This window comes from Falco punctatus (genome assembly GCF_963210335.1).
Source record: "Falco punctatus genome assembly, chromosome: 3".
In the NCBI taxonomy this organism is placed as follows: domain Eukaryota; kingdom Metazoa; phylum Chordata; class Aves; order Falconiformes; family Falconidae; genus Falco; species Falco punctatus.
In genome coordinates, this window is record NC_137582.1 from 105,740,435 (window position 1) to 105,754,478 (window position 14,044).

Here is a 14,044-nt window from a genome sequence, read left to right on the forward strand (position 1 = left end):
GTGGGACGGAACTCTCGCGAGAGCGGCAGCCCTCATGGGGATACTGCCCCTGCACAGTGCGCAGCTCTCGCGAGAGCGGTGCGGCCGTTTCCCAGGCGACGCGGGCGGGGCGGGCGCCGCCATGATGGCGGCGGCGGCGATAGCGGCGGGTCCGCGGCGGGGGTGGCTGGGCCGGGAGGCTCGTGCCAGTCTGGCCGCCTTCCTGCTGGGCGCCTCGGTGGCGGCGCTGCCGGTGGTGCTGGGCTCGCCCGCCGCGCTGCTGGCCGCCCCCGGCCTGCGCGGCCGCCTGGCGCTCGCCCTACACGTGGCGGGCGTTAACGCGGCGCTGCTGCTGCTCTACCCGCGGCCGCTCTACAAGGTGCGGGGGGCGGCCCCGGAGCGGTGGGGTGGAAGGAGGCTCGCGGGGGGGGCGGGCCCGGGGGGCGACGGGGCGGCACCGGGCCCGTGTCGGGGTGACACGGGGCCCGTGGGGCGGCAGACGGGCGGGGAGGAGCAGCAGCAGCAGCTCCTCTGTCTCCCCTTCCTCTGCCTGCAGATCGCTGTCCGGGCCTGCTTCCTGGGGTTTGCCTTCGGCTGTGGGCTGCTGCTTAGCACCGGCCGCTCTGCCTGGCGCCACTTTGGATGGTAAGGGAAGGGCTGGCAGGGCTCGGGGGAGCTGGGCGAGCATGATGACCCCCAGCCATGCCCAGCGTTTTTTTCCCTCCTGCCGCAGGTACATGTGCTCCCTCTCCCTCTTCCACTACTCGGAGTACTTAGTGACGGCCATCAACAACCCACGCAGCCTTTCCTTGGACTCCTTTCTGCTCAACCACAGCTTCGAGTACAACCTGGCCGCCCTCTCCTCCTGGGTAGAGTTCACGCTGGAGAAGCTCCTCTTCCCAGGTTGGCCACCCTGCCCTTCCCAGCTGCCCACCCTTCTGCCTGCTGTCCCCTGGGTCTGCCTGGCTGCACGTGGCTTGCCCACAGACCACCCGCCTGGTAGAAAAGCACTGATGATCCCTGCTTAGCTGACCCATGCCGGCAGTGGAGGAGGGCTTTGACATGGCCTTAATCTCTCTGTGCTCAAAGCCTCTTGGTTTCAGGCTCGGGGGGAGCGCCCCCCTCGCTGTGACACGCTGGGCTGTCTTTGCTGTGTAGCAGGTCTTCAGCCCTATTCTGCCTGCCTCTTTCAAGCTGCTTTGTTGGTACAAAGAGCGACGCTTCAGTTACATCTGGGTGTCGTCTTTTGACCTGGAATAAAATCAAATCAGCAGAAACTGTTGCTGTTTGCCCAGTCTGGGCTGCTTCCTTTTTTGGGGAGAGGAGAGATGTTCTCCTTCCCCCCTTCATAATACAGGATGGGCTGCAGAGCTCCCAGTGTCTGGCCTGAGCACATCGCCTTGGCTGTACTTTATGACAGCTTTGCGCCATAAAGCTGGGCTCCCCTTAGGGCACTCCGCCACAAGGACCTACAGACTTTGCGTCAGGTGATACAGTGGCAAGGAACACTATTTTTATTTGTTCCGGTGGTGGGACGGTGATGCATGGAACGCTGGCTGTGTTTTACTAGTTGTCATGCTTTGAGATTTGTGGAGTGGGAAGCCCACCCGCTGCCCCAATCCCCTGGTGTCTCCCCGCACGTGATATGTGGAAACCTGTTGTGACCCGTCCTTATTCACTTGCAGAGCTGAAGCAGATCACCTGGCTGAGTACTGTAGGGTTATTGATGGTGATCTTTGGGGACTGTCTGAGGAAAGCGGCCATGCTCACAGCTGGTTCCAACTTCAACCATATTGTTCAGAATGAAAAATCGGATACTCATACTTTGGTGACAAGTGGAGTGTATGGGTGGTTCCGGCACCCGTCTTACGTGGGATGGTTTTACTGGAGTATTGGAACACAGGTACCGTATACAATGTGCTCAGATACTTTCATCTTATAATCCAGGTCTTTCTTAATTCTACCCAATGTCTGTAATGGGATGCAAATCACTGGCGGTCAGTGGCAGTGGTGGCCTAAGCGTGGGTTTTGGTACCTCCCACTGCATGTGGAGCATCAAGAAACCCTGAGTGCTCTGCCCCCAGCCCATGAATTTGGGAAGACCCCGTCGGCTTAATTTTTTATATGGAATAAGCAGGGGTGGCAGGGCTTGGGTTTGAGCCAGAATGCCCTGGGAGGCTCAGGGTACGATCTACTGCTAGCCTAAAGCTGGTGTCCAGTTTCCTTGCATCCCTATGGCCAAAAAGCCTTCCATAAGCAGTCAGGACTTGACCTCGCTCCTGCCAAATACCAGTCCTGTGCTGGATGGCAAAGCAAACTCCCTCTAAGAGCACCCAGGGCCCCAGCCAGAGGGTAAACCTGGGGGCAGCTGCAGTCAGGCTGTAACACAGCACTGCCTTAGTTGCACTTTTCTTGTGGTTAGCACTTGTGATTATTTTTCTGGAGGGAGACCACATGTGGAGCTGTGTGGCCACGCATGGGCTCTCTAGTGCTGGGGTGCTGCTCTTAGCCAGGGTGGTAGGAGCTGGCAGCTGCCTGGCAGGCCGCTTTCTTCATAAGCACTGATTTCTTCCCCAGATTGAAATTCCACAAAAGGTGCTGGGATTTTTTCTTTTCTTTGGAGAGTGTTTGGACGTCATGGCAAAGTTATCGAAGGGCGATGAGCATGTGGGGCTGGGGGGCAGCCTCGGTTTCTGTGAGAGGTGAGGGGACGCTAACAGTTGGTGTCTGTTCACAGGTGTTACTCTGCAATCCCATCTGCATGGTGGGCTATGCACTGGCATCCTGGCGCTTCTTCAGGGAGCGGATCGAGGAGGAGGAGATCACACTTATTCACTTCTTTGGAGAAGAGTACTTGGAGTACAAAAGGAAGGTGCCATCGGGTCTCCCTTTTATTAAAGGAGTCAAAGTGGAACTGTAGCACGGGCAAAAACCAGACTGGCCAAGTGAACGCCCAGCTCCAGGCACCACAGGGTGAGGGATGATGTGTGGCAGTGGCACCGGGAGTAGCCCGTTGATAGTTCCCGGCCGCCTGGGAGCAGCTGGCAAAGGGCTGCGGAGCTGCCCAGCCTGCCAGGTCACTAGCAGATCAGAAGCTCATTCGTCCTCCTCGAGATAAGTCCTTCGTTGCACATTCAGGGATCTTGCAGATAACTTAGCCTGTAGCGACCCTAAAGAGAATCGAACCTTTCTGCCTGCAGCAGCTGAGTTCTACTGAAACGCAGTGCAGCGCCAATTGGTTCTCTCCCAGGCATTAATGTGCACGGGGAGGTTTCGTTTCTTCCACTTGCCTCATGCTGCTGGATTGCAAGCGCCTCCGAAACGCAGCAGGAGGGTGAGCCCACTCCCTCCTCCCTCAGCCGCTGCTGCTGTGAGTTCGGGAGTCACAGTTTCAGCTGCCGCCTTCCCGAGCCTCCCTACCACCTCCAGTTCCCTCTTCCCGCTTCCAAATTGCGCTGCTTCCTATCCTGCCAGGCTGCCTCCATCCTGCAGAGATCCCAGGATTTTGGGTTGGGAAAGAGCCGCAGCTGCCAGGCTTGCCAAGGGCTTTAGCGCTTGAGATCCTTGCCTGCTTTTTTGGGCAAAAGCTGGGATGTCAGTGTGACTAGGAGGTGCTTCTAGGGAAATTCTCCAAACAGGGACAAAGGTTTGGCTAGCTAACGCTATTTTAAACGTTGCCATTTTGGAAATGGTTCCTATGCGAGCTTTGTGGTATAACTTATTCTGTCGTTATATACCAAAGAGGTTCACTGTTTTCTTGAGTTTTACATTATTCTTCCTAGCTGGAATGGAAATGAGTTGCTTGTCAGTTCACGCTTTGGGCCAGTGGTGTTCCTTGGTAACGTGCTGTAGTACGGCTCAGGAAAGGGGGCACTGGTGGAAATTGCTTTGGTTTTAATTTTTTTTATAAAAAAATGAGAAAAAATATTGCTGATCTGTCTGGTGGTTATTTGGAGATCTATTGAGGTACCGGTGACATCACTGAAACCGGAATCCTTACTTTTGTAAGTCCCAGTGGGTTTTTGGAACAGTCCAGTGTGGTGCTGAAGCACAACTGTAACTCACAGCAACTTGCAGGGCTGTACAGCCGCAGGGATGGGGCATATTCTCCATCACTCCTCACTTAACTGACACAGAGTCCTTCCTCCACCGGCTTTGCTTTGTCTTGCAGAGTGCATTCTGCATGAAGCATCAGCTTAACGCCTTCACTGGTCATTTGTCTTTTACTGAGCATGCCTTTGGCTTGGGAGAAAGGGGCAAACATGAAAATGGCCCAGCTGAATAGCACTGGTTTCTCTGCGTAGTCACTCGTAGGCTCCTGCTCAGGCTTTTCTGTGCCTCCGATGCACGTCCTCACAGAAGCTGCAACCTGCTGTTGTAGCCAGCATGCCTCAGGCAAGTGAATTTTTAACTAATCTTTTTGTAGGTGTTGACATTTCTGCTGTACGCTGGCACAAGTGTACTTTGAAACAAGCAAAGTAGTTGTTGCTTGGGTTTGACGTGAGCTGACAACAGAAGCTAAGCTTTGTTCTCAAGTCATTCTTTGTAGTAAACATACCTCGTTTGTGTGTGTGCTGGCGCTAGCTCTGACCCCGGTTCCAGCTCTGCGGCAGCGGGGTCTGCCCAAGGTGTGATACGCTGGCACCAAGAGAAAGGGATAAATTTCACTTGAGCCAAATCTTCAGAGCGCTCTCAGTGTTTTTGAGACCAGCAGCCTCTCATCCTTTTATTTTCCTGAATCCTGTGACTAGAAGCTCAATGAGGAGACAGGCGCAGGGAAGGAGTCTGAACCTTTAGTGAACAGATGGAGGAGTAACCTGCCCTCCTGCACTACAGCAGTTGGTGAGTTCTTAAATTGCGCAGATGTGCAAGGAGCAGAGCCCTCCACCCTGCCTGCATTTGTGTTCTGCTGCCTGTCGGCGCTTCGCAGGATGCACCAAGATCCTGGCTCTGCCCAGCCAGGGTTGGGTTTTCCCCCCCTGTTTGCCAGCGTTGTGGTTTTAGGAGGGCTGGGCACCTGAAGCTGGCAGGCCTGTTTTGTCCAGAGCCACAGAACCAAGCGGACACATACACTTGCGCCCTTTTATTTCACTTTACCACACGAGCGGGAGAGTATGAAGGCAATTATTTTTTTCAGACTAACAAAGTTTTCCTAAGGCAGGCTTTTGATACACTGTGCCCGGGCTGTGTGTTCCTGCCTTTGCTCATGGCACGAGGCAAGAGGAGCTGGTTGACAACCAGGGCATGGCTTCTGTGGCTCTGCGTGCTTGCTTGGTGGCGGGCTCTACGGTGTGAGCTCTTTCTGGGTGGTGCTCTCGGCCCCGCTTTTCTGCTGGCCCTTGCAGCAGTCTTTGCTCTTTGGGGAGGGGTCTCCGGGGGTGCTACTGGGCACGCAGCCCTCCCCAGGGCTGGCCAGAGCCCCCTCCTTGCTGCCAGGTAATACATCCCTGGGGAAGGGAAGGCACCGTGGCAGGGAAAGGGCATGGGGGGAGTTTGTCACCCAGATGCTTGAAGTCACCTACCTTGGTGCTGCTTCGCTGTCGTCGCAGATCTTGAGCAGCATCTGTGTCTGTTCCTCCTTGGGCTCCCGGGGCTCCTGCAGCCTGCAGCAGGACGGGCGTAAGCCGTGGCCGCAGCGCTCCCAGCCCCAAAAGTCCCCCTGTGCCCCTCACCTAGGCTCCAGCCGCTCCTTCACCTTGGCAATGGAGCGGACGTATGGCGCGATCTGCTTGGTGATGGTGGTCAGGCAGCTGTTCTCCTGCCGCAGCTGCAGCAGGTCGTGGAGCTGGGCTGGGGGGCGAGAGGAGCGGGCCTTGGCTGTGGCTGCGCCACCGGAGTGGACACAGGGGTTTTGGGGCTGGGGGAACAGCGCTGGCAATACCTTCGTAGATCTCCTGCTCATTTGCCACCCGCTGGTACGTCTCCTCCCAGATCTGAAAGGGGGAGAGGGAGCCGGGCAGTGTGCCGCGGTACAGCACGGAGGGACCCTGCTCTACCAGGACGTGCCAGCTGTACCTCCTCAAAGACGCTGCGCATCATCTCCACAGCAGAGTAGTGAGCCGCAATCTGCACATCCATCTGCAAGGACTTCTGCAGGATCTCACTCATGATCTCCGTCTTGATGAGTGAGTGGTGCTTGGTGAGGTCACGGTGCAGTTCCTGCACCTGGTCCTTCAGGCCCTGAATCTCCGTCTGCAGCATCTGCGGGGGCCGGGGGCCGTGCCACGTGAGCAGCACCCTCTCCTCCCATCGCAACCCATCCAGCCTCTCCCGACCTGCGCTTCCTTACCCGGTAGGTGTTCTCATAGTTGCGGCAGTGCTCGGCAAAGGGGGTCTCGCGCCCCTCGGCCAGCAGGACCTTGGTGCTGATGTACCGGTGCATCGTTGGTTTCCGCACCATGGAGCCAGCAGACATTTTATCGCCAGCAGCGGGGCAGCCGGGCACCATGAGGGTCTTGGAGCATTGGCCACCAGGGAGCCTGCACAGAGAGGGCAACAGCCGTATGCTGCAGGCAAGCAACAGTGGGGGCAAGGTGCCAGGGGCCACGCCGCCGGCTTGGCCCCACCGCCCCTCGCCCCCAGTGTGCCTGGGGACACACTGACCCCGTGCGTCCATTCCCTTGCCTGAGCCCACGGGATCAGCCGGAGGTGCTTTACGCTGCTCTGAAAGTCAGCTTTCTGTGGGTTGCTCTCCCAGTGCCCACAGCTTCGGGACCAGCAAGAGCAGGGAGACGGCAGGAGCCGTGCTCAGCACACTCCTGCTTCTAAAGGGAAGGATGCAGCCCACTCCCTCGCCACCCGTATCTCCTGGCCCCTCAGTGGGCACCGCTGCCCCTGCATCTCCTCCCATCCCGCAGCCTCCCTGCAGAGCCCACTGCCCCAGCTCTGCTGCCCTACCACCATCGATCCTACCGTGCAGTGCCGTGCTCCCTCTGCCCGTGCCAGGGCCGGCAGCCCCCAGGAGCTCAGCCGCCCTGTGGCACCAAGCCTGGCTGGGGATGAGGAGCGGTCCCCATGGGGCGGCAGCGCCTGTTTGTCCTCTCCGGATGGGAGTGCCTGGCAGGGCCGGTGCTGCCGTGACATCAATGGGCCTAAATATATCCCGGGTGAGGAACGGCCGGGCACTTCCCTGAAATTCTGATAAAAATAGTGGTGGGCAAAGAGGCTGCGGCGCCGCGGATGTGTGGGTGAGCAGGAGCTGGACCTGGCCCAGTGCCCATGGCAGTAGGGGCAGAGCTCTCTAGGGATGGCAGCAGGGGGCCGGGCTGGGGAGCAGGGTGCAGGCTCATGGGGGCACCCAGCTGGCAGCGCTGCAGCCCACCCACTCTGCTTCTCAGAAGTGTCACTTGAAGCCCCTGGGCCTGTCGTTTGTCAGCACAGCTGTGCTCCATGCTGTCCCCGCACCACTGCCGAGGTGACAGGCTCAAGGGCAGCAGCGCGGGCAAGCTTGGCACGGTGGGATTCCGAGGGGGATGTGTGGCAGGGAATGCAGTGGCATGCGTGGCAGGATGCACCCGAGCAGCGGGTGCGATCCTAGCACCTCACATGTTTGTGCCAGCGATGCCAGGACCGATGCCGCCGGCGCTGCTGACCACGGAGCGGCGTGGGCTGAGCATCAGCAGGGGCTCCAGGCAGCGGGCAAACTCTGCCCGGTACTCGCTGTTAATCTAGGGGGGTGAGTGCAGCTGGGGCCAGGCAGAGCCAGCACGGCTCCACCTTGGTAGAGCTGCTCTACCCGGTGCTGCGGGCAGGGGCTTGGCCCCAGGCAGGCGGCAGGGCTCTACCTTGCTGGTCTGGGCCGGCCGCAGACGGTGTGGCAGCTTGACGATCCTCTGCAGCCTCTCCATCAGTTGCTGAAAGGCAGCAGCGAGGTGCGGTGAGGGGTGCCCGGCACCCTGCCCGTGAGCCCAGCTCTGCCGCAGGGTGCACCAGCTGCCCCACAGCGGGATGCTCTAGCCACCCCACAGCACTGGCACCACTCACGTAGCCCAGGTCCAGAAACTCTGCTTTGTTGGCGGAGCTCAGGAATGCCGAGCAGGTCACCAGGTGGACCTGTGTGTGGGGGGGCGTCACTGCTGGCACCCCTGGGGGCTGTGGCAGCCCAGCCCCTGCCTGGCTCCTGGGGCTGGGGCATCCCTGCCTGGCCAGGGACCTACCTGCAGGGTGGGCAGCAAGGAGGCAAGGTGGGCGAGCTGCTCCTTGAACGCCTTCTCCTTCTCCTCATGCTGGCTGCAGCAGAGCAGGGCATGGCACAGCCTTTGTGGGGCACCAGGGAGCCTTCCGGCCCCAGGACAACCCAACATGCCCTGGGACGGGGGGGACCCCTGGGAGGTGGCCAGCCCAGAGCCCCTCACCTCTGCACGGCTTTCAGAAGCGCCTTCTTCCTCTCGGAGAGCTGCTCCTGCAAATGGCATGGCCACCCTGTGTCCCATGGCCACCCCGGTCCCCTCCCGCTGCCCTGGCTCGGCCGTGCCCATGCCTCAGGCACCCATGGGTGCAGGGCACAACGTGCAGGCAGTTGCTCCACACCTGCATGCGGCCAAAGAGGGAGTTGATGGCCGCCTCCTCCTCGCTGGCACTGTTGCGCACCTCCTCGATCATGGCCTTGAGGAGGACGATGGCTTCGCGGGTGGAGGTCTGCAGCTCCTTCACAGCCTGTCCAGGGGAGGCGAGGCAGCTGTGGTGCTGTGGGCAGCACTGCGTCCCCATACCCCTCCCCAAGATCTGCCATCCCTGCCCACCATCACTGCCTGGTCCAGCCGCTGGCAGCCCTGCATGTACGCTGTCTCAATGTCGATGCAGTGTGCCCGGCTCTCCCTGTGGGCACAGGTGTCAGGGCACAGGATAGGGTGGGGCACAGGGCAGGCGTGGGGCTGCGGCTGCTCACCCCTGCATGTCCCTGAAGCAGTTGATGCAGAGCATGGACTTCTTCTCAGTGGAGAACATGATGTAGGGCTCCTCATGCAGCGCTGCAAGGGATGGAGGTGTCAGCAGCCTGGCACAGCGTGCGGCGCCATGGCATGATGCAGCACGGCACTCACGGCACTTCTTGTGGATGTCTTTGGTGCGCTTGGAGAGGGAGACTATCTCGTGGCGGGCAAACATCTTGGCACGGTGGGTCTCCTCGCGGCACGGGGCACAGAGGGGCTGCCCACAGGTGTTGCAGAAGTACATGGTGTCCAGCTCCTGCGTGGGGGGCAAGGGGGTGGTTGGTGGCAGGCATGGTAGTGGTGAATGGTCCCCTGCCCACCCTGCTGCCCTCACCGCCTTGGCGCAGCGCCTGTCGCAGTTGGCACACTGCACATCTTCCTCACTGTCAGCTGAGCTGTCCACCAGGAACTGCAGGAGCCGGTCCACGGGGGGCAATCCCGTGCCCCCCCTCACCACCGAGGGGTGCCTGCAGGGGTGGGATGGGGATGCAGGGATGGGGCGGTGATGCGATGGGGATGAAGACGGGGCTGAGGACAGGGATGGGATGGTGATGAGATGGGGATGGGGATGAGGACACCTGCCCAAGGCGCAGGTGGGGGCAGCTTTGGGAACACTGGGAGCAGTGCTGTATCAGGCTGCTGGCTGCGTGGTGCGTGCCCTTGTCCCGGTGTCTCCCCGGCAGGGTCTGTCCCTTACCCGCAGAGTGGGCAGTGCAGGCGGCCGTCACTGGCGCGGCCCCGCAGGCAGCTGGCGCAGAAGTTGTGGTAGCAGTCGAGCAGGCAGGGGTGCTGGTAGGGCTCGTGACAGAGCAGGCAGACCAGTGGGTGACAGTTGGCCTTCTCCAGCTCCGAGCAGCTCCCCAGTGGGGAGAAAATGCCACCAGCCATCTGCGGGGCAGAAAGTGGCCCCCCCCATACCCCACTTCACTCCCTTTCCCCAGGGGAGCCCCTGTGCGGCACTGCGGCCACCATGGAAAGGACAAATCCTGGCCCCTGGGGCCTGTGAGCTGCTGCCTATTTTTAGGTTATGAGCTGTGTGGCACGAGACTGCCTTGAATGCACCCCTTCCCCTGGCACCACAGGTTGGGGGGCAGCAGGGCTGGGTGGGATGGCCCCCACAGTGGGGGTGCCCCCCAGGCTGGGTTTCCCCAGAACAGGAGCATCCCCTGGGATGGGGTGTGCACTGCAAAGGAGCATCCCCTGGCATGGGGTGTCCCCTGCAAAGGAGCGTCCCCTGGGGTGGGGTGTCCCTCGGGATGGGGTGTCCCCTCCAAAAAAGCGTCCCCCAGCATGTGGTGTCTCCCAGGATGGGGTGTCCCCTGCAAAGGAACATCCCTTGCAGCGGAATGTCCCCGGGGGTGGGAGATCCCGCAAGTGATTCCCCAAGAGGGAGCATCCCCTGCAGCGGGGAGTCCCCGTCCCCATCATGGGGCACCGTGGCTGGGCGAAGGCGTTACCTCTCCCCGTCTGCAAGCCGGGGGATCGGCCGTGCGGTGCTGGGTCAGGCCGTGCTGCTGCTCCCCACGCGCCGGCTGGAATGAGAGCGATGCCGAGGCGGCAGGGCCTGGCCGCCCCCGTGACGTGGGGCCCCTGGCACTGCTGGGCCACGCTATGGCCCAAAAATAGCCCTGTGTGCGCCTGGGCGGCCGGCGGCGAGTCTGGGGTGGCATGGGACTGCATGGTCATGTGGTACGCCCAGGCTGTGGGGACACTGGCACCCAGGGGTGAGGGTGCAGCCTGGGGTGCAAGGAGGGCACCCCGCAGGCAGTGACTGGGGTGCAGTGACATGTGCACCCCATGGGCAATGAGGCATCCTGGGTACAGGGGGGCACCCTGGGTGTAGGGAGCACACTGCAGGCAGTGAGGCACCCCTGGGTGCAGAAAACACCCTGGGTGCAGGGGGCCCCCCACGGGAGCGGGAGCACACCATGGGCGGCAAGGCACCCCCGGGTGCAGGGGGGCACTCCAGGCAGTCAGCAGGAGGCAGCCCACGGGCAGGGAGGCACCCTGTGCGCTGGGGGCACCCTGCAGGTGGCGAGGCACCCTTGGGTGCAGGGGGCACCCCATGAGCAGCGAGTAGCCCATGGGCGTGAGGGCACCCCTGGGTGCAGGGACACGCCACGCCGCAGGCACCGAGGTGCCCCGGGGAGGCCGCAGCCCCCCGGGCCCCGCCACCGCCTTCTCCGGCCCCGCCGGCAGGCCTCCCCCCGCCCGCCGCCGCGCGCCCGCCCCGCCCAGCCAGGCAGCACTATGCGCTCGCGGGGCAGTCGGAGGCGTGCGCGGGCGGGGCCGGAAGCCATCGACTCCCTCAGCGATCGGCTGGGGGAGCCTGCGCAGGGCGCGCGGCCCGCGGCGGCCCGGCGGCAGCGTGGGCGCAGGCGGAGCGGCGGGCGGCGCCTGCGCAGTGGCCGCCCGAGGGTGCTTGCGCGCGTGCGCGCGGCGCGGCGCTCCCTTTTTGCCCCTTCGCTGGAGCCGCCATGGCGCCCGTGGTGAGTCTCCGGCGGCGGCCGGGGCGGGCCGCCTTCCCTCCACCCCCTCCCGGGGGCTGCCGGGCCGCCGCCCTCCCCGGTCCCGTCTGTCCCGGCCTGTTCGCCCCCGGCGCGGCGCCCCCCGGCCCTGGCCTGCGCGTGGGGCTGGACCTGGGCCTCCTCCGGGCCCAGCGCGCCGAGCGCCCGGCGTGCGGCTGGGAGCCCCGCCCGCTCCCCGCAGCCCCCGGCCCGCATCCTGCCCCGGGGGCCTGCCCGGCGCTCTCCCACCGGCCCGCAGCTCGGCCCGGTCCCCTTGTCTCCGGCCTGGAGCTCGGTCTGGCCCCCGCTCGTCCCCCGCGGGGCCCGTGTTCTGGAATGGATCTCTCACGGCTCTCTTCCCCTCCTCCCTGCAGAAGAAACCTGCAGCGAAAGGTGGCAAAAAAAAGAAGCAGGTGTTGAAGTTTACCCTGGACTGCACCCACCCCGTGGAGGACGGCATCATGGACGCCGCCAACTTTGTGAGTGCGGGGCCTCTCCGCTGCCCCGGGGGCAGATGTGATGGCCCTGCCGTGCCCCTATCCCCCGCCCCATCCCCTGGCCCTTCTTCTAGTGGGGGCTGCCAGCTCCGTTCCCAACAGCATATTGGGGAGCATGGCCTCAGCAGGCCCCTGCTGTCTGTTTCAGCCCCTCACTGTGGTGCAGCGTAAAAGCCTGTGTCCCTGGGAAACGCCCAGCAGACAAAGGCAGGCTGGGTGGTGCTGGAAGTGACAAGGTGTTTATTGTTTTTAAACGCTTTGCAGTTAAAGCACAAGTGTTTTCCCCACCTGTCGAACAGTACTATTGCTATTCATCCCTTGTGGGGTCAATTTTCCAGTTCGGTGTCGGGAGCGGTGAGGGCTGGGAGCGCTGAGTTTCAGCACTGTCTGATGAACGTGTTTTCATTCAAACTGCTGGAGCACGTGTTTGAAGTGCAGGGCTGTGGCTGAGGTGTCCTCAGAGGATCCCAGCCCAGCTGTCGCTTCACTGGCTGTCCCCTTGGAAGGTGGGAAACGGTGTCCCTGCCTTGCAAATCTGGTGTGTTCAGACCTGAGAGCCTCACTCGGGTGCAGGTCTGAATGGGCCAGCTGGGTTAGCTGTGGAAAGCATGGGCAGGCTCAGAGCCTCGTGCCTGCAGGAAGGTGGCTTTTCTCCACTGCCTCTGGAGATAATGGCATTTCTGTCTCTTCCCCAGCTCTTAACAAAAAGCCAAAGTGTCAAGCACAGGCGAGCTTGGGAGGCCATGTCTGGTGGGAGCTGGCAGCCCTGGCTAAGCGGTGGTGTTCCTTTTTTGCAGGAACAGTTCCTGCAGGAAAGGATCAAGGTGAATGGCAAAGCGGGAAACCTGGGAGGGGGTGTGGTGACCATCGAGAGGAGCAAGAGCAAGATCACAGTCACGTCAGAGGTCCCGTTCTCAAAGAGGTGAGGCGGCAGGGCAGCCCTGTGTCTCAGTGGTGCTGGTCACAGCCGTGAGGCTGTTTCCGGTGCCGGGAGCTGTGGTCAGTTGCTGCCAGCAGCATTTGGCCCTTGACGGGGGATTGCCAGCATTCATACAGGATCCTGGCTGGCAGGAGGGCCCTGTAAGTGATGTCTCGGTACAAGAATTATGCCAAGGGTCTCGGTTACGTGTTGCGTGATGCTTGGTGTGGTGGCTGCCATTTTGGAATGATTTTTGGGAGAGATATGTGGGTGATGCTTTGCTGGGAAGGCTGGTGGGGTGGGGGGCAGGGGAGGATGCGCAGCCGAAAGGGTGCCAAGTCTGGAGTTTGGGGGTTGATCTGCAGCCATGCTCTTCTGCTCTCGTCAGAGCGGGCTCCTGCCCTCTGCTTCCTCCTTGTGGCTGCCTGTCCTTTGTCTGGCTTCAATAAACGTGGGTTTAGCCGTGGCAGAGACAGCACGGTGAAGCAGCTGGAGATCTACAATGGTGGGAAGAGGAAAACTGTGTGATGCTGGGGCGGTGCTCCGCTCTGTGAGCACAGCGCGGTTGCTCCGTGTTGGTGCCGCACCTGGCATGTCCCAGCAGCTGCTGTGGGAGCTGGCAGCAGTTAGCTACCACCGAGCAGGGGATCTGCTGTGGTGTGGAGATATGGCACAGTGGTCACGGGGTTGGAGGGTGAGGGGAGGGAAACTATTTCACAGGCTCCGTGTCATGGTGTCACCGATGTGATTGACCCAGCAGCATCTTTTTCCAGCCAAAGCTTTGCCGGGTTGTGCCCAATGGGATGCATTGCTGCTGGTGGTGGCAACCCACGGGAATGGGTATTCGCGTTGGCCCAAACTGCAGTGGCAGGGCAGAGCGCACCCCGAAACGCCCGTACGGTGCTGCTGGCAGAGCAGGGGGGGCAGGGGGCAGCTTTCAGCCACTCTTCTCCCCGCAGGTACCTGAAGTACCTGACCAAGAAGTACCTAAAGAAGAACAACCTGCGCGACTGGCTGCGCGTGGTGGCCAACAGCAAGGAGAGCTACGAGCTGCGCTACTTCCAGATCAACCAGGACGAGGAGGAGGAGGAGGAGGATGATTGAGCCGGCCCGCCGCCCGGCAGCCATTTTGTACAGTTTCGCTTACCTGGAATAAACGGCGGGGATGGTTGCAGAGAGCCCGCGCTCGGCTGGCGCCCGCGGGCCCCGGGG

General features: G+C 61.5%; 3 protein-coding genes across 8 annotated transcripts; 2 read left to right on the forward strand and 1 right to left on the reverse strand.

The window, feature by feature from the left end:
• The first annotated feature begins 68 nt into the window (after positions 1-68).
• Positions 69-3,906, forward strand: ICMT (isoprenylcysteine carboxyl methyltransferase). The gene is made up of 5 exons (XM_080380211.1): positions 69-358; positions 536-624; positions 713-882; positions 1,665-1,882; positions 2,717-3,906. The coding sequence occupies exons 1-5, from the start codon at positions 122-124 to the stop codon at positions 2,897-2,899; spliced, it is 897 nt and encodes a 298-aa protein (XP_080236337.1). The 5' UTR covers positions 69-121; the 3' UTR covers positions 2,900-3,906.
• Positions 3,907-5,047: 1,141 nt separating this feature from the next.
• RNF207 (ring finger protein 207) lies at positions 5,048-11,127 on the reverse strand. Of its 6 annotated transcripts, XM_080380196.1 has the most exons (18): positions 10,367-11,127; positions 9,607-9,797; positions 9,244-9,376; positions 9,021-9,165; positions 8,867-8,948; positions 8,721-8,796; positions 8,509-8,634; positions 8,334-8,380; positions 8,136-8,208; positions 7,963-8,031; positions 7,764-7,832; positions 7,525-7,646; positions 6,269-6,458; positions 5,995-6,180; positions 5,861-5,912; positions 5,652-5,769; positions 5,502-5,582; positions 5,048-5,426 (listed from the first exon to the last, which is right to left on the reverse strand). In XM_080380196.1, the coding sequence occupies exons 1-18, from the start codon at positions 10,577-10,579 to the stop codon at positions 5,264-5,266; spliced, it is 2,136 nt and encodes a 711-aa protein (XP_080236322.1). In that variant the 5' UTR covers positions 10,580-11,127; the 3' UTR covers positions 5,048-5,263. The 6 variants fall into 6 exon arrangements, with proteins under 6 accessions (XP_080236322.1, XP_080236320.1, XP_080236319.1 ...); XM_080380194.1 differs by having other exon boundaries at positions 8,867-9,165; XM_080380193.1 differs by having other exon boundaries at positions 9,021-9,376.
• Positions 11,128-11,245: 118 nt separating this feature from the next.
• RPL22 (ribosomal protein L22) lies at positions 11,246-14,010 on the forward strand. Its single transcript, XM_080380214.1, has 4 exons — positions 11,246-11,398; positions 11,791-11,895; positions 12,711-12,835; positions 13,792-14,010. The coding sequence occupies exons 1-4, from the start codon at positions 11,387-11,389 to the stop codon at positions 13,934-13,936; spliced, it is 387 nt and encodes a 128-aa protein (XP_080236340.1). The 5' UTR covers positions 11,246-11,386; the 3' UTR covers positions 13,937-14,010.
• Positions 14,011-14,044: the final 34 nt, after the last annotated feature.